This window comes from Gracilinanus agilis, chromosome 3 (genome assembly GCF_016433145.1).
Source record: "Gracilinanus agilis isolate LMUSP501 chromosome 3, AgileGrace, whole genome shotgun sequence".
Lineage (NCBI taxonomy): Eukaryota > Metazoa > Chordata > Mammalia > Didelphimorphia > Didelphidae > Gracilinanus > Gracilinanus agilis.
The window spans coordinates 171,061,281-171,080,877 of record NC_058132.1 but is presented as its reverse complement, the minus strand read 5'-3'; the positions used below and the strand labels follow the sequence as shown (position 1 = coordinate 171,080,877).

Sequence of the window (19,597 nt, the reverse complement as noted above, 5' to 3'; positions counted from 1 at the left end):
CAATTTTTTAAAATTAAAACAATTTAAAAATTAAAAAATTTTAAGAGAAAGGCAACGAAGATGATTGAAGAACCATTATGAAATGAACTAATTAGTATTCTTCAGCCTGAAAAGATGATGGCTGAGGACCAAATGAGAAAACTCTCTAAAGCGCAAACAAGATAAATTTATGACTGAAAAAGTACTTACAACTGGATCAGGGCATTTATTTCCCCCAAGAGATGGAAAAGACTGTATCAACAGCTTCAAAAAAGGCTTAAATAAATTCACAAATGATGGCTCCACAATTGCTATGGGTACACCTCAAATTTGTTGGAGCTGACAGCAGAAAGGACAATATGTCTCCCCCACATGTCCCTAAATGTCATGGTCAGAAGCAGAACACTGAGGTGTATGGACCACAGAAGCAACTCCCAGAGAGGGCACTACTTTCATTTAAAAAACTGGTTTGCAAGACAAGAATTTAGCCCATGGTATCAATGGAAACCACTCCATTGCAGTTTATTTCCTTTCTCTTTGAGATACAAAGTATACCTAAAAGTGAACTTACATGGGAAAAAACTGTCAAAGAAAAAACAAGGAGCTAAACTCTAACTATGCTACCCTCCCACAAAAAAAGCAAGATTATCCCAACTTGAAAGAAAAAAGTACCTGCTCCTGAGAAAAATGTGTTTTGCTTGTTTAATGATTTTCTCTAGGAGTCCTTCACTGGATTGTAAAGAATTGATTTCATTCTTATCAAAAGCCTGAGGTCCTGACAATCTCATTCTTTTGTGGCCAAAAGGTGCACTAGCTGGATGAGGCATCATTGTAGAACTCAAGGTCTGCTTGTGAAACTGTAACAACAAAACCAGTTCAAATGTCAAGTCATTTAATGTGCATCCATATCAAGATCTCTTTATCATCTCTGATAATCTAATAAGGACAGTTTAGTTGATAAGGAAATAAGGAGGGGACAAGGGAGTTGTCTTTTACCGCATGCTTCCAGCTCTGGTTCCAGGAGCATGGAGTTTATTATATATGTTTCAAGACTCATTTCACACAAAAGAACCCCCCCCCCCAAAAAAAACTTTGCAGATGCACAGAAGTTACAAATTATGTCATATCAGCACACAAAAAGTCTAATTGGCTTCAGAACAGACCAAGGCCAAGGCTGGATTTTGACCATATTCTTATCAGGAAGCCAAGTTGGGGAGTATTTTTCTCAGGGCTGAATTGCCCCTGCTAAAGATTTTGGCCTTGGCTATACCAGGCAGCAGCATTCCTGGTCAAAGAGGAACAGTGTTAACCCTTTAAATTCAGGTTTGCTAGGAACTTAAAGCTTTTCAATAAGGCCACAATATTTTTCAACAAGAAATCAAAAGGATCACAAAAGGGGGTCAAAAGAGAAGACTCAGATTTTAAGCTATTCTCTTATTGGCTTCCCACACATCCATTTCACCCAAAGATTAAAAGCTGACAATGTACACATTACTGCCTATGAAAATCACAACAGTCCTATTAAGTAGACAGTACAAGTAAGCTCAACCCATTTTTATAAATGAGGAAACTAAAATTCAGAGACCTTATGTGATTTGTACAATCACAGAGTTAGTAAAAAACAAAGCCAGAACTTGAAACCAAGTCCACATCAAGTACTCTACAATACAACCCTAGAGCCAAAATATATGTTAACAGCTAAAAGGTCATGCACAATGTGAGTCCGTACAAAGAACTGATCCTCTCAACATGCAATTATGTTTTATTTTCTGCTTTATTTCTAGCAGTAGAAAAAATTTTTGAGAACTTCAACAATTCTGAAAAATTAGAATATATACAATTGGGTAGGCAATTATTTGGGTTTCAAGCCTGCCTCTCTTTATTGTGTCTAAACTGATAACCAAAGGATCTAGGCAAAATAAAGCAAGGTATGGCAAAAGAGAGGAGTTTACATGAATGTCTGATTAAATGTAACTGACTTGATCCAAAGTAAAAAGTATATATTCTTTACCTCTCTAATCAGCTGATGCAAATTATGTTCCAGAACATAAAGATGGTCCTCTGGACTTTGCTTTTCAGAAGATTTTTGGGATTTCTTGTCATTTGAGGAATGGCACAAGGAAATAGATAATTGCAAGCCTATTTACAAAGAAGAAACATTATATATTCAGAATCTTTTCATCCACTCAGTCCATAACCAAAAAAACCTGTAAATTGTCTTTAGAAAATTCTATTGCATCCATAAGAAAACACCTTTTATACACAGTCACGTAATGTTGAATGCACAATCTATTTTTAACAGCCTCTCTGGTATCATGACTATATTTTGAACACTAAAATGGATTAGTCAATAATCTAATTTCAAATTATATATATAAATATGTATATACATATATACAACTTTTAAATACCAGTGGTTCCAATTATCGTTGATCCAATAGATTCATGTAGCTTTCGCCAGAGAAACAAGAGCCAGCCACTCCTATGGTAATAATGAGAAATTTAAAATCCTAAAGCCATTACATGAAAAATAAAACAGAACAGAGTTGAGATCTGGCTTGGCATTGTTTCTGTCTTTTTGCAATTGGCAGGTATGATAAAAGTTATGTATTAATTTGGCCTCCCTTTTCTTGTTATATTTTTGCCTCTTCTCATTAGGATAGGAATAAAATGTTTTACTACCAAAGATAAAAGAAAGCTTTGTGAGTCATTTTCAACATTATACCCTCTCTTCATAATACAACACAATACATCAACAGCTCATAGTACCTACTGATTCTCACACTTTCCAAAACTCCTTAATAATATTAACTTACAAGGATATGGCACTTTAAGGTTTACACATTCTACCTCATTTGACCTTCACAACACTCCTGTAAAGTAGATGCTATTATCATTTACACTTTACGAATAAGGACACTAAGGCTGAGAGAGGTTGAGTGAGCTGTACAGGTTCATACAAAACAGCATCGAGACAGAATTTGAACTCAGGTTTTCGACTCCATATCTAACTCTCTATCCACTGTGTCATATAGCCTCTTATGGGTAAAAAGGCTAAAATTTCCATAAACTAGAGACCTAAAACATTTAATACCATGTAAAACATTTTTCTTCATGAGAGCACTAGCTATATGAATGCTAGCTATTATTATGATGATTCTACTATGATTTCTGAATCTAAGAATATGATATACTTTAAGGCTGAGTGTACTGTATTCTATTTTTAAAAATTAGTATTCCATATATGTACTAAATGTGCTAGCAATCCACTAAGTACAATATTTGCTCACCCAAAGCACCAATTTCTGATCATATGATATAAGCAAGTTCATTGAATTTTCATGTACACTTTCAGCTGATTAATAACAAATGATCTCTGGTATAAGGTAATCTCCTTTAGACCAAGAACATTATATAAACCATCAGCAAAACAATATCCATACATTTAGAATATAATACAGTGACAATTAATCAAATACATTTCATCTTACTGATATCTAATTTAGACAAATGTATAATTCCATGTCAAAACTGAAATAAGTTACTATCAGTTCTAAAGCATCTTCTGGTTACAACTGCAGGATGTTCCTATACCTTGAGCCATATGGATATGGATATATATAATGCATGATGTGTCTGTACATACATACACACACGTGTGTGTGTGTGTGTGTGTGTGTGTGTGTGTACTGCCAAAGGTAGCACAAATCCTGAAACTATACTCTTATAATTTCCATAAGTGACTTCCTCTCAACAAAGAACAGATTTGGCAAGTAAGTTGTCATGACATCCTGTATAAATACTAACTGGGTCTTCATAGGTCATAAAGTTGAATATATATAAAATTATGTTATGAATCTGGTTGAGAAGGCCAGCTCTCATCCTTACATACACACCATCTCTGCACCTAAACTCCCACCTCACAAACTACCATTATCTACAAAGGCACACATTGTGCTCCTAGTAACAAAAGTCTTAAAGAAAAGCACAAAAAGTCTGGCTGGCAACTTACTTGGAAAGGGTTGAGAGATAATCTGGTTCTTCACAACAATGTGAGGAATCTGTGACTTAATCTGAACGGCTTCCCGAGATAGCTGTGCAAAGATTTCTTTACACAAGAGAACATTTTGTGCAGCCTCTAGTTTTGTCTGCCAGTGTGGGGAACCTGAAAAATAGGGACGATATGTTTATTAACATATTTACATAGTATGCATTAACTAATCCATCACATAATGAAATTTTAAACAACTAAGAAATATCTCCTTATTACTGAAAGCTTCTTTCAATTAAAAAAGCAGAATTTTAAAGTTTCAAACTTATAAGTAAAGAATTTAAATGACTGCTACAGCTGAATTAACTAGGCCTTTAACTTAAGCCATTAATTACTGATCAAGATTAATCAATACTAATATATGCTGCTGAAAGCTATCAGTTATTAACATTTCTGGTCATATGGCCAGATAAAATTATTCATGATGAACTGAAAGCTACTACAACAGGATAAGCCAAAGTGAAGAGGACCTGAACTTTAGAAGTGGCCGTGTGCATAGAGTGAAGATGGATACCAAAAAATGCTCTATATAGAATCAGCAAAACTTGGTAGCTGACAGTGAGGTGAGAGAATGTGGTAGTAAAAAACTGGATGTATGAGGAAAAAAAAGTGGTGAGAGGTGGGTCTAGGGCAGGGGTCGGCAACGTACGGCTCTCAAGCCATATCTGGCTCTTTCTGCAGGAGCCATAAAGTCAATTATTTTTCAGGCGCTGTTACAGAAGCGCGCACTGTCAGCACTGTACGGCTCTCACAAAATTACATTTTAAAAAATGTGGCGTTTATGGCTCTCACAGCGAAAAAGGTTGACGACCCCTGCTCTAGGGTGAGGGTGAAAGAGAATGAGCTCTGTCTTGGCCATACTGAGTTTAAGATACCCAGGGGAAATGAAGTTTACTGCTGCCACTACTGCTACTAATGTGGAACTGGCACTCAGGAGAAAGACAAGGCCTGGATGTCTAGATCTGGTGACTGACCCCACAAGAGTTGATGAAATCACTAAGGGAAAATTAAAGGAAAAAAAAGGTGAGCTATGGCCATGGCCTTAGGGTATATCTAATTTTGGAGAGAGAACTCAAAAGTGCAAAATGTTAAAGTGGGGATCAAGAATGAGAATTGAGAAAAGGCTACTGCATTTGGTAAACAAGAAACAAATTCTAACTGAAGATAGCAATTTTAGTTGAATAATCAGGAAGTTGGAAGGAAAATGTTGAAAAGTGAGTTGTTTTGTTTTCGTTTAATAAGTATAGACAGCTTTTTCTAAGAATATGGCTATTAAAGGAAAGATACAGGCTGACATCTTGAGGAAATGGGGAGTAAAGTTTTCTTTCAACAAATCAAGCATGTTTGTAGCAGCAAGGAAGGAGCCAAGAGTTAGGAAGAGAATTAAGATTGGGGAGACAGAGGATGACAATCTTTTAGAGAGATAGGATCAAAAGGTATAAGTAGAGAGTGGGCTTAGCTTTGATTAGAAGAGCTGCCTAGGCTGAAAGACAGGAATAAAGGAGGACAAAATGGGTGATGGTGACAATAACATCAAGGGGTTCTGAGACAAATTGTAGAAGAGAAATGGAAGACCATTGTGAATAGCTTTTAGGTGAAGTTCTCTGCTAAGAGGGAGAAAGGATTAGTGTGGGAGGTTTAAGGAGAGGAGAGAAGGCCTACAATATTCACTATAGAAAATTACAGATAATAAATTAGGGAAGGACTAATTTGTGACAGTGACAGTCTGGCTGAGATTAGAGGACATAAACTTGCAGTGAATTCAAATAAAATTTTTTGTTATTTCCTTCAGCATCATTCAAGATTTTATCAATAGTAGTGGAAGCAGAAGACTGTGGGGTGATCCAGGGATAGCAAAACATGAGCTGGGTCAGGAAAAGTGGTCAAAGGATCCATGAACCAAAGTTAAAAGTTGAAAGAGTTAAATATAGAGATTATTAGATTATAGGTACTAGAATATAACTTTAACCAATTTGAAAATTTTAGATTTATTAAAACACAGACCTATATGCAGAAAATGAGGGCAATTAATTAAAATTCTAGTCTATCACACTGGGCCGAAGATTGCTATTATTGTACTAAATTACGTAACTAGCACCATCTCCTGCAAGGTAACAAAAATGTATTTTCAATTGTTTTTATTCAAATTACTCATTAATTAATTAATTAGGACCACTTATTAATTAACAACATTAAAAGTTCTCTGGAGGGGTAGCTGGGTAGCTCAGTGGATTGAGAGCCAGACCTAGAGATGGGAGGTCCTAGGTTCAAGTCTGGCCTCAGACACTTCCCAGCTGTGTGACCCTGGGCAAGTCACTTGATCCCCATTGCCTACCCTTACCACTCTTCTGCCTTGGAGCCAATACATTGTATTTACTCCAAGATGGAAGGTAAGGGTTTAAAAAAAATTAAAAAAAAAAAAAAAGTTCTCTGGTCTCTGGTCTGTTCCCAAATACAAATTATATTAAAGACTTGAATTGAATTACAGAGAGCATAGCCATACCTGGTTTTGACTTGGGCATAGGACGTCTGAAGAGGTTAACTGTGCCAAGATCACCTATGTCTGATGCTTGTTTTTGAATTGACACCTAAGCAACAATGAGAAAATGAGAGGAAAATTATATATATTTGGTGTTTGTAAATTAAATAGACCTAGAGTAAGGCCTCTAGCATGCTGGGCACACATCACTTATAGAGGAGCCAGACCAAAACTGCATAGGATATGATGGGGATTAGCTACAATCTGAATTGCAACAAAGGAAGATGTTTACCAAGGACATTCTGAATCTACCAAAATACAGAGATGTAGATTCACAAAACATTTATTAAATACCTACTCTTTGTAGGGCACTATTATCTGGAAAATTAAGGGAAGAAAAAAATTGTATGCAAAAAAAAGTACTTTAACATACCTTTATATACGCTGATCCTTCTAAATCACTTGGAATTTGGACATCAAGGGGGCAGTAATCCTCTGGTATTTTCTTATCCAAATCGATATCTGTGTTCTTTATTACTTCAAATGTGCCATGATGGGGAAAAAGAGATCCTAAAAAGGTATAAATATTAGGAAAATAGGAGGTGATTTATTCAGAAACATTGAAGGGTATACTATAACTATATAATTATATGCCTTGTACGTGCCATATCTACTATGCCTTCTGAGAACACCTACTTAAATTGCATAATCCATTTAGAGATGTTAATATTTTAAGTGATTAAAAAAAAACAACTACCTTGAGTACAGAGCAAAATCCCATTAAAAGGAACCTTATAGACAAAAGCAAAAATACTGCAGATGGAATTGCTTTATTGCATCAAAATTTAGTTAATAACAATAACTTTTTATAGTACGATACATTTACATATTCATTCTCTAAGTTGATATTCAAACAAAATTTGGTAAGGTAAAAGGATGGGCAGCATCATCCCCAATTTTTTTTAAAACTGCAGAAGTAATTTTCAAAAAGATGAAAAGAAAATAGTAGAGCTAGCATTAGACCCCTGTTTTTCTGACTAGTTTCAGGGCTCTTTCCATTATCCCGTAATAAATACTAGTTAGAAATCAAATTCTCAGCCTAAAGAACCTGGAGATGAAAAAGAAATAGAGAATCTCTATCAATAAATAAGTGTTCTTAACCTAGCATTGCAAATCATGTACTCCCTTCTCTCTCCTTAGGGATCATGCACCTTTGTGCATTGTTATTTGAGAGTTTAGGTTTATAAACTGAAAAATGGTAATGGGACCTGAATAAATGCTAGTTGACGGCATATCTTTTCTTTTTAACTTCAATTTGAAACAGAACAAACTAAAGTTAGAGAGCTGGTAAAAGAGCTGTTACCTCAAGTGAATACAGTTTTGAGGTATTAAGTAAATTTGAAAATAGCCAATTGGCAACTAGCAATGGATAGTAAAGCCTGTTTTTTCTAAACCCTTTCTACCTCAGTTTGTTCATCCATAAAATGAATTGGAGAAGAAAATGGCAAGGGAAATGTTCTGTGATATTTTGTTTACCCTATTTTTCAAAATGCCTTAAAAGACTTTTTTAAACATGTCATCTGGTTGACTGGTAAAAAGTAAACATATTGAGAGGACCTTAGTCCCCATCAGTTTGGATTGGCAAATATACACTTTGATGTATCAAAATATCAAGAATCTGGGATAGCTAACTGAGGCCTAGAGTGAGGAGGAGCCTTAAAGCTACACTTAAGAAACTTCATTGTTTTCACTCATTCATTTGCCAAAATTAGAGCTACTGCCTCAAGCAGACTCATGTAGAGAATACTATTTAGAAGACCCTAACAAAACCTCTCTTTTCATGATTTTGCCAAACATTGTAGCCAAGATCAAAAAGGATGAGGGATACTTCTTTTGCCTTAAGTTAAAGAAGATACACACCACAGTTCAGTTTACTATGTTTTTCTCCAGCAAAATCTGGCCAAATTTTGTGTTGGCAAATTAGATAGAGAATATTATTTTCTCCCTATACCACCATTCTTCGAAGTCATGAAACTACAAGACTAGAGTAAGAGGACACATTAAAAAACACAGAAAACCTTTTGTTATCCCACACACAGTAAACTTTCAAGGATGCAGGTATAGTCCTGTGTAAATGGTCACTAAGATGGTCTTACCTCCTAATTTCTTACTAAAAGAAGTTAAAGATCAGAGTGTATTAGCAGAGAAGTCCCACCTTTGAACATTCTGTTAAACAGGGAATATTAAGCATCCTTGAAGTTTAAAGACTATATTCTAACTACTGGGGGTCAGTAATTAGGCTAGAAGGGCTTCCATTAACTTTCAGTTTGATATTTCCAACTACTTCACAGAGACAGGGGAAAAAACCTATTTGTTATTTCAGGATGATGCCAATTATAAGCATCCTCATCTATGAGCATAATAATTCAATATAATATGGCATTAACTATGTAAACAAAAGTTATATTCATTTCTCCTCTATATTAGTCTAGCAGCCTAATATACCTGCACTTCTGTAGCTCAGATCGCCAAGAATTTTATCTCCTACTTTTCTGAGTTTCCAGTGTTGTCTTAATCGAAGAAGTTCAGAGTTGAAGTCTCTTTGTCGCTTATTTTCCTGGTTTTCAGTAACTGATTTAGTCAATCTATCTGCCCCTTTCAGAAGGATCTGTGCTGCACCAGCTAGTGACTTCTTCTTCGAAATCAACTGTAAAGTCTGAGGATTCTATCAAAAGAAAGGCAAAATAAAACAAAAAGGTCATTATGTATAATATGGAGAGAAGAAATGTGGTTTTTAACAACACTGTCACCTTTTTTATTAGTTGGAATACTTTCTTTGCAAAGGCATCAACAAAAAACAAAAAGTTTTAATTTAATGCATATTCAAAAGGAATTAAAGCTTATTATATCAGTGAGTGCTATTATAATCTTGCTGATTCCACCTTCACATTTTTTTTGCATTCATTGACTTTTCTCTTCTAACATGGCCAAAACTTGAGTTCATATTTTCATCACTTTTGGAATAGCATCCTAATTGGCCTCTCTGTTTCCTATATATCTCAAATCCCAATTCATCTATTGGCTCTGGAAACTGTAATCAAACCAATATTACTGTAAAGGAGGAGGCAAAGCTTGTGAATCAATTACTCTATCCCAGTGATGGGCAAACTGCAGCCCCCTGAAATGTTCTATCCAGCTGTATGACATTATTCCTAATCTGATGAATACAATAAATACGATACAATACAATGAAACTTCGAAAGAGTTGCCTTAGAAACAGACTGACAGATGAGCATTTCCTTTCCTTTGGCCCCCTCTTTTAAAAAGTTTGCCCATCACTGCTCTATCCCATCTAATATAAGTAATAAGATACTATACTCTGATACTCTAACTAGGTATGCCTTAGGTATGCCTCAATCAATCAATTAAATACTTTAGACAAAGTACAAAAAAGTCCTTGAAAGCCAAAAGGATAGTCATCCAATGACATGACGTTGCATTGGCAGTCTGTTCTTATTGGCTGAGGAATTTCATCACAAATTGTAAAGCCTGTACAAAATAAGTCAGCTAAGTTTGAGGTAGGAGATTCCTGATTCTGGAAGCTTAGGGTAGAAATCTTCCAACTAAGCCCCTAAAAGGGAACTGCTCTCAGGAGAGGCAAGAGCAGAGGAAGAGAAAAGTAACTCAGCTTTAGTCTTGGCCCCAAACTCCTCTCTACCTCCCTGATTGGTTGGAGAAGAACTTTTGAGAAAGTTGATGATCTGGAGGATCTGAACTTCTATGCTCATTAGCATCCTAAAATCTACTCTAGAACTGGTGGCTAAAGGCAGATTCAAACTCTACAAGAAGCCCAGCAAAGAAGGTATAACATGCATAAGGAGAACCTCATGTACACCCCACAAAGGAGAGAAAGGCCTAGCAACCAGGAACTGTGGGTCATCCCACTGCCATAAATGTTCAATAATCTTGAGCTCAAACTTACTTTTCCCTGTATTTTGTATGTACTGGTGGGAGACTGTGACAGTCTTTGGGAATGAGGAAGAAGATACATGGGCCAATGGTTCTTAGTACAGTGGGACCTAATTTTACACAACCGACACATTCTAATATCCTTTGTATAAGTTGAGTAATTGCACACAATAGTGAACCCCATTATTTAATAAGTATTACTTAAATGAACATACTTGGGCACTTTATGGCTTTTCTTAGGCTTATCAGAGCTACTAGCATCACGACTCTTGTACTTTGGATCATTATTAATAACTACAGTTAATGAAACAAAGAGAAGCAGCAGTGAGCTGACTTGCACATTACTTGTTAGAAGCAAGAATTACAAAGACTGGTGTGAGAACTAATGTTTGGAGAAAAACATTACAATGAATTCCTTGAAAAGTATGATTTAAAAAAAGACTGACACTAAAGTTCAAGAAATCATAAATGAAAATTGCCAAAATCTGTTAGAACCCACGGACAAAGTAAAAATAGGAAGAATCTCCTATCACCCTTTTTTTAAAAAAACCTTTACAAGACAGAAGAGCAGTAAGGGTAAGGCAATTAACGGTTAACTAGGGGTTAAATGAATTTCCCTGGGTCACCCAGCTAGGAAGTACCTAAGGCCAGATTTGAACCTAGGTCCTCTCAACTCCAGGCCTGGAGCTCTATCCACTGAGCCAGCTCACTGACCCTTCCTATCACTTTTTGAAAGAAATGCTAAAAGGAAAAGTCTCAGGACCATCATAAGAGAAAATCAAGTGCCTGCAGGTCTAAGAAAAAATATTGCCAGCATCTAGAAAAAAAAAGTTTCAAGTTCTCTCAAGATCACCCAGTATCTAACAGTTTTTACTGTAAGAAGAGATGTTAGAATACAATATTCCAAAAGGAAAAAAGATACAGGTCTACAATCATAAATAATTTACCCTGCAAAGTTGAGTTATCATGATGAGCCTTTAATGAAATACATGACATTTAAGCATTCTTAGTGAAAACAAAGTAGAAAGTGAAATGCAAATACAAGATTCAAGAAAAACCTGGAAAAGTACATTTATTTGAGCAAATGGAAGGGAGTGTATGATTGACAAAGGGTTAATAGTCTAAGGAGGAAAAGAAGATAGTGCCCTTTCAGAATATATTTAAAGTTTATTGAGGGAATTAAATAAGAAAAATAGAAGACTTGGGGATGAATTGGTTCTATTCTGAGTCTTCAAGAGAGGAAAGAAAAGGAAGGTAAAAGGAATATTGTAATGTTGCTACATTGAGGTTTTTTTTTTTTTAATTTTTTTAAACCCTTAACTTCTGTGTATTGGCTCCTAGGTGGAAGAGTGGTAAGGGTGGGCAAAGGGGGTCAAGTGACTTGCCCAGGGTCACACAGCTGGGAAGTGTCTGAGGCCAGATTTGAACCTAGGACCTCCCGTATCTAGGTCTGGCTTTCAATCCACTGAGATACCCAGCTGCCCCTACATTGAGTTTTAAGAGAACATATAACTACTGAGACAAAGGATTTGGAAGGAGGCGTGTGAAACAGGTATCAAATGAACCTCACTCCTAAATGAAATGGCCAAAGAAGGGTTGAAAACACAAACGTTACATACCAAGAGTTAAGCATATAAATATTTCCAAGTTCAACCTAGAAATAGACAGGGATAGAAAAAGAAGGGTAATACCTGAGATAGAACTGTCACAAGCAAAATAATTTCCTCTTCCCAAAAGAGAAATTAAAGGGAAAAAGGAAAAAATAAAAGAACTAAAAAAGTAAGGAGGCAACTATTAGTTGGAAAATGGTTGAATAAACTGTGATTATGCAATATATGATTGCAGTGTAAGAAATGACAAAAGAAATTATTTAAAAGAATCCAGGGAAGTAGGAGAGATAATGAACTTAGCAGAACCAGGAAAGCAATTTTAACAATGACAGCATTTTTTTAAAACCCTTACCTTCTGTCTTAGAAACAATACTGTGTATTGGCTCCAAAGCAGAAGAGCAGTAAGGTCTAGGCAATGGGGATTAAGTGACTTGCCCAGGGTCACACAGCTGGGAAGTGTCTGAGGTCAGACTTGAACCTAGGACCTCCCAGCTCTAGGTCACACAGCTAGAAAATGTCTGAGGTCAGATTTGAACCTAGAACCTCCCTCCAGTCTCTAGGCCTGGCTCTCAATCCACTGAGCCACCCAGCTGCCCCCTACAATGACAGCATTTTAAAGAAAATACTTTTCAAAAAATTAAGAACTGTGATCAAAGTAACATCTACAGAAGACATGTTATCCACTTCTTGACAGATGGATTCAAGTGTAGAAGAGACATACATTTTTGGATATGGTCACTGTGTTGATTTATTTTGTTTGACTATGTTTATTTGTACAAGGGCTCTTTTTTTCTTCCTTATTTTTAATTGCAATTAAGGAGAGTTGAGGGAAAGTAGCATATGGTGATGCTGATAACAGAAAAAGAGGAAGATGACCATTGAAACGTTTTTTAAAGTGTACACTGTAACACACAAGATAGTTCTGAAGGAAGTCCAGACAAACAGGACAGTACTGAAAATAACAAAGTTTAATTTATATTCATTTAAAAAAAAACTATAAAGACAGTACAAAATAAGTTAGCTAAGTTTGCAGCAGGAAATTGCTGTATCTGGAAGCTTAGAGTAGAAATCTTCCAACTAAGCCATTGAGAGGGAAATGAATTCAGGCACAGGGACAGAGGAAGAGGAAAGTGACTCAGTTTCTGACTTGATTTCAGTCTCCTCCTTTAAAAAAGCAAGTAGTATACACAGATAGAACCCATTCTTATCTACTTTATGCATGGTGGTGTTTCTCAAATTCAGAATAAAAATTTTTTAATAAAATAAAGAGGTGAATTCAATGGGGGAAAAAATCATACTTATAACTAAATGCTTTTTATCACATCATAATTCTTTAAAACTAATATTCATGTGGAAAGAGAAGTCTCAACAAGATTATATTTTCAGGCCAATCTCAGAAAGTTTCCAAATATTCTTCCAACAGTTTAGGAAGATTAAGGAAATATAATCTAAGAAGTGGAAGTCAGAATTAAGTATAAAAATGTTCTGGTTAAATATTGGTCCAGTATTTCCAACTATCAGCAGAATATTTCCGCTTGGATTTCTCGCTTTGTACTTAGAAAGTCCCAAATCAATTCAATACCAACCTACCTCCCCTGTTTCCCATCCAAAATAGCTCTCATTTCCTGAGTTCCCTGTATTTTCTGCCCACCATCTAGATTTTAAATCTTAGAAGTCATTTGGACTCATGCTTCTTTTTTCACTCAACTGGTAAGTCTCTCAGTGCTATCTTTTCTCCCCCCTCCAAAAAATAAAGTTTCTCAAATTCATCTCTCCATTCTTACTGCCTTCACTAAAGTAATCTCACATCCAGCACAGCCTCCAAACTAGCCATTCCAACTTTAGGTTCTCTCCTCTCCAATCTACTTCCACATGAACCTGTCAAACTAATATTGCCTTGAACAAAATGTTGCTCCTTAATTTCTATCAAATTAACTGTAAACTTCTCTACCTATTCAATCTTATTTTCCTATTACTTCCTCACAGAAGCCTGCATTTTAGGAAAATTAATCATCTTCACTATCTTAAAAACAAACCATATTCATTCCCATTGCTGTAATGTCACTCACCATTTCCCCTACCTCTTCTTCAAATTATACTCATCTTTCAAAATCTATTTCAATTTCTACCTTCTCCAGGCCTACTTCGACTGTCATGATGACCCTTCTAAATTCAATAACATCTGCAGTCTGAAGCACAGCTCTAATAATTGTATTTTATTATTGTGTTTCTGACATGTCAGTCTTGCCTCTCAAGCCACTCTCTAAGATTCCTAAAAACAGAGACTGAAACATCCCTGAATCTTGAAGCTGAAGAAACACTATTACCTGAACAAGAATTCTTTCTATAACAGGAGATCTGAACCTTTTTTGAGTTGTGGATCCCTTTGGCAGCTTGATGAAACCTATGGGCCCTTACTCAGAATAATGTTTTTAGATACATAAAATTCAGAGGCTTTTTAAAGGGAAACTAATTACAGTGAAATAACAGTTATCACAACTTAAAAGAAAATAAGCTCTAAGAACCTCCGCTCTACATCATCACCAATAAGTGGTGGTGAAGACTTGCAGGGAGGAGACTCTCTACTTCAACAACTTCTACTCTTACTAGAATACTGAGAAACTTGAGTTTTCATTATATATTTAGTTATTAAGATGTAGAGCTTGACTTTTCAAATTAGACTTATTTCCCAAGATAATATAATTCTTTAGTAATTTTGAAAAAAGACAAAAAGTTAGATCAGTTTTCTGTCCCAGTTAAACTTATTTACATAGAATCTGACAGATTCATTACTTTTTAGAGTTGAAAGATTGTGAATTATTGCATTTAATCTCATCATTTTTTAGCTGAGGAAACAAAAAATAGTGTATATCTGGACAAGGAAGAATTTGAAAAGAAATGAAAGATGAGCATAACAAGAAAAAAATTCCAAGCTTGTCAAAATGAACACAATTTCATTTGAGAAATGAAGCTTTACATAACTTTGCCAAACTATTTTCCATATAAAAATATAAAGGCAACATCATATCAGGATCTGATTTGGTATTTATATCATAATGTACTGTTCTCAGGTCAAAGTCCACTAGAAAATATCACTTCATGCAGCACATAACATTTTATTACCTTTGAAGCTCAAAAAAGTTCATGAAAACTATAATTAAGGTTCTCTTATAAATATACTGTACCTGCTTGGGAGGAAGTGAATCCTGTGAAACAGGATCAAGAGTCATGAATTTTTTATCCCTGATAATGCTGAGAACATCATAGAGCACACACATCTCAGTCAGAGAGCTTCTTAAATTGTTCCGTACTGAATCCCATGGCCAAAGAGAAGGCTGAAATTTTACCAGCCCTAAAAGAAAAAGAAATGTACATTTAGTTATAATGACTAGAATACAGAAGCCACATGTAAATAGATATAATAAGAAATAACATTTTTTTAAAAGGATACCAAATTGCTTCAAATCAGTTCTTATTTTTCCCTTACCTGGGCCCTGTCACTCATTCTTAAAAATGGCTATTAATAAACATTAGTACATTCTTACAAAAGAAAGTCATGTCAAGTTTCCACAGGTAAAATTCCATTACACCATATAAAATTGCAGGTAGACAATCAAAAGATTCAACTGAACTGAATACACGTATAACCAAAAGATTTTTAAGACAAGAGAATTGGTCTGAAACAAGAAAACTGGTCCAATCATTTTGAATTTGCTCTAAAAGAATTTGACCTGAACCCCACTGAATTCCATAAATCTGAATGAGTCTGGTGGGAAAAGAGAATAGATTATTCTTTTTCTTTTTCATTTAATAATTTTTATTTTTTAGAAAAGTTAACATGGTTACATGATTCATGCTCTTTATTTTCCCCTTCACCCCCCCCACTTCCCCCCCATAGCCGATGCGCATTTCCACTGGTTTTAACATGTGTCATTGATCAAGACCTATTTCCAAATTGTTGATAGTTGCATTGGAGTGTTAGTTTTGAGTCTACCTCCCCGAGAATAGATTATTCTTGTCTTTAAGTAGATATGTTTTTTCCTTGCTTAAAATTATCATCCAGGATATAACTTCAAATTCAGTCTCCAATTAAGATAGTTCTTAGGAGAAGTTGATTTAACACCAGAACCAATACCATTAAACTGAAAACTTTTTCTTAATTTTTCTCTTTATTTTCCGTTAGTTAACAAATACATCAAACATTTACTAAGCATCTATTCTGTGTAAGACCTCATACTTTTGATACTAAAGGTACAAAGAAAAAAGATCTGGTTCTTAAGAAACTTGGAATCTAAAAGGGAATAAGGCAAGTATACAAAAATGTTTATACTATAGCTACGATTCTCTTAGTGAAGGAACTCCCTCTACCAAGACATCTGTGTTACAACTTATAGTCTTAGAGAACTGCCTAGGTCACAATGTCAAAAGTGATACTTGAACTCAGCCATTCCTGTTTCCTAGGGACTAATTCTCTATCCACTCTACCATATATATCACACTACTACAAATAAAAATAAGGATGATAAATGGTATAACAAGAGCAACTGAATAGCCCCATTATGGGGTCTAACAAATATGAGAAGGGTAAGATCACTTTGAGTGGGGAAAAATCAGGACAGGCTTCATGGAAAAGGTGGCAACAGTACTAGAACTTGAAGAAAGGATTCTAATTGGCAGATATATGAGGGAATTTGTATAGGCGATTGCCTTCAAACTGGAGAGAGGTGGGAGAAAACAAGATGAAGCTATTGTATGATGAAAAGAATGCTGGCCTGGAGTCAGAACACCTGCTTTCAAAACCTAGCATTGGCACTAATTAGCTTTGTGAGTTCAGGCAAGACAGTTTTCCCAAGCCTCAGTTTTCTCATCTATAACAAAGATAAAAATATCTGCCTACTAACTTTATGTTTTGTAATAAAATGCCTTAAATCCCTACAACTGCAAATTACAATTATTGCTTTTAGAACACAAAGCATATTAAAACTGTTAGAAGGGGGGTGGGGTGGGGGTGATGCTATATCATGCTGGGAACACAAAGCCGGGCTAAGGATTATTCTTATTCTTCAGGAAATATGGGGTGACATGATTAGATTTGTACATTAGGAAAATTATGACTAGTTCTGTTAAGAGAACTCTGGAGAGGGAAAAGACAAAAGGAAAATTAGTTACAAGTCATTCTCTTTAAAGCTGGAAGATCATCTCACTGGTGATCAAGTCCAACTCCTTCATTTTACAAAAGAGGAAAATGAGGCACCAAGAGGATAAATGATTTGCCCAAGGTCACATTGCTGCAAGTATCTGAGGTAGGATTTGAACCTAGGTTTTCCTGATACCAAGACAGCATCAAATCCTGGTCATCTATGAAAAAACAAGGAACAGACAAGAGAAAGATTGTGGCTAAATCTCATGAAGAGGAGCCATGCAGATGATAAAGAATTCCTAATATAGAGGCTCTATCCCCCTGGTCCTCTTAGAACCCTGACATGTATCTTCCAAAACCCTCTCTTAGGACCTTTACTAGGGATTGGGAAGAGTAGGGGACAAAGAGAGTGAGATTCTTTTCTTTTCTTTCTTTCTTTTTTTTTTTTAAACCCTTAACTTCTGTGTATTGGCTCCTAGGTGGAAGAATGGAAAGGGTGGGCAATGGGGGTCAAGTGACTTGCCCAGGATCACACAGCTGGGAAGTGTCTGAGGCCGGACTTGAACCTAGGACCTCCTGTCACTAGAGGCCTGACTCTCAATCCACTGAGCTACCCAGCTGGCCAGAGGTTCTTTTCTAAATAAATGTTATATTCTGAACTTGACATTAAATAAAATTGGCATTTTCATGTTAATAGGACAGAAAAAGATTAGATATGAAACTGCAGATATACTATCTGTAGATTTCAAAGCTGCTCTACTTTCCTGTGCTTCTTTGTAACCTTCCTTCTCTACATTAAAAAAAAAAAATGCCTCAATGACCCTCTTATCTTTTTCTTGCTACCCTCTCTAAGCTCCATCAAAATCCCACTGCTCTACTGGACAAATAAAAAAGAAAAATAAAGCCCTTAAAACAAATATGTACAGCCATATGACATGGGTCTTAACACGTCTTGAGCATCTTGAGTTCATCCCCTTTCTGGACAAGAGGGAGGTGATATGCTTCATCATTCACTGGAATCCTTGCTGGTCTTGACAGTTTTCAAATCTTTCAAGGCAGTTTGTCTTCATAATGTTGTTATTCGAGTACAAATTGTTTTTGATTCTGTTCCCTTCCCTGTACACCAATTCATTTAGAAACTTTGCCCTTCATCGTTTCTAAAGGCAGAGTAATATTCCATTTCATTCACATTCCACAATTTTCTCAGTATACTCCCCAATAGATGGTCTTACTCTCTTAGTTTCCAGTTCTTTGCCATCACAAAAAGAACTACTATAAATAGTCGTTACTCTTTTGAGTCATTTTTCTTTCTTTTATTTCTTTAGACCAACTCTCCCTTCTCCGTTTTACAATTAAATTAACTGAGGCTTAGAGAGAGACTGAGTAACGTTCACAGAGACACTGGTATAAAGTGGCGTGGGGAAGGGGGGGGTTGTTGGGGGGGGGGGAGTGGCCGCTGGAACCGCCGCCCCCAGACTATCCCCATGACACTAGGCTGTTCCAGAAGACCTCGGATCACTACGGTGCAAGCTTCTGGAGTGCAGAAACCGTAGTTTTATCTTTCTCTGTATTCCCTGAACTTAGCAGGCGCCTAATAACTATTTAATGAATAGCCTTGAATCCTCCCGAGGACGACCCGGGCCTCACCTTCTTCGTCGTCCTGGTCAGCGCTACCGCTGGCGCCCGCCCAATCTTGCGAGTCTCGGTCGGCACCAGCAACCTCCTCCTCTTCGGAACCCGAGCCCTGGCTGAAGTCGATGCGCTGGGCAAGCCGGGCCAGATTCTGCGACATGGACAGCGGCTGCAGGTAGGTCTCCGTGCCGTCCAGCCCTACCTCCTGCACCTGCTTCTCGCAGGCCGACTCGATGCTGATACGCACCGCCCGCACCCCAGACATCTCGGCGGTTCGCTGTGGCCCAGAACCTGGCGTGAAGAAGGTGGAGAGGGAAAGAGACCCTGAGCCAGGGAACGCCGTGGAAAGCTGAGGGACACCGGAGACTTCCCCAATAATGCAGACAGCGCGAGGATCTTCCCCAGAATTCACTGCGACTAGCGCTACGGTGCGGTGCCCGGGCCAAACTAGGAGGAAAGGCGAACGCGCGGAAGGTCTGTGAATAAATGCTACGGGAGCCGAAAAACCAAATTGTGCTACTTCCGGGGAAAGCCCGGAGAGTTAGAGGTCTGAGGGAAAGCAAAATAGAATGGTTGTGGCTTTTTGTTATTTTTTTTGTTGTGTTTTCGTAATTAATGTTTTAAATTTTGTTTATGCGCAATTTAAGGAACTTATATAGTAATCAGGCTGCGGGACTGATCTAGCTTCCGCCAGACTTAGTATTTCTGCCAGTTGGATGTAAGCTCCTCGAGGGCAG

The 19,597-nt window shown here is 36.7% G+C and overlaps 1 protein-coding gene across 1 annotated transcript in view; it reads right to left on the bottom strand.

Annotated features, from left to right (window-relative positions):
* MED17 (mediator complex subunit 17) overlaps window positions 1–19,355 on the bottom strand; it is a 33,470-nt gene extending 14,115 nt beyond the window's left edge. Inside the window, exons 1-8 of the mRNA XM_044666221.1 lie at window positions 18,876–19,355; window positions 15,274–15,440; window positions 9,015–9,234; window positions 6,943–7,079; window positions 6,534–6,618; window positions 3,992–4,144; window positions 1,991–2,118; window positions 652–836 (exon numbers count right to left, since the gene is read on the bottom strand). Coding sequence (XP_044522156.1) covers window positions 652–836; window positions 1,991–2,118; window positions 3,992–4,144; window positions 6,534–6,618; window positions 6,943–7,079; window positions 9,015–9,234; window positions 15,274–15,440; window positions 18,876–19,125 — 1,325 coding nt within the window. The 5' untranslated portion in view covers window positions 19,126–19,355. The remainder of the gene's footprint in view (window positions 1–651; window positions 837–1,990; window positions 2,119–3,991; window positions 4,145–6,533; window positions 6,619–6,942; window positions 7,080–9,014; window positions 9,235–15,273; window positions 15,441–18,875) is intronic.
* Window positions 19,356–19,597: the final 242 nt, after the last annotated feature.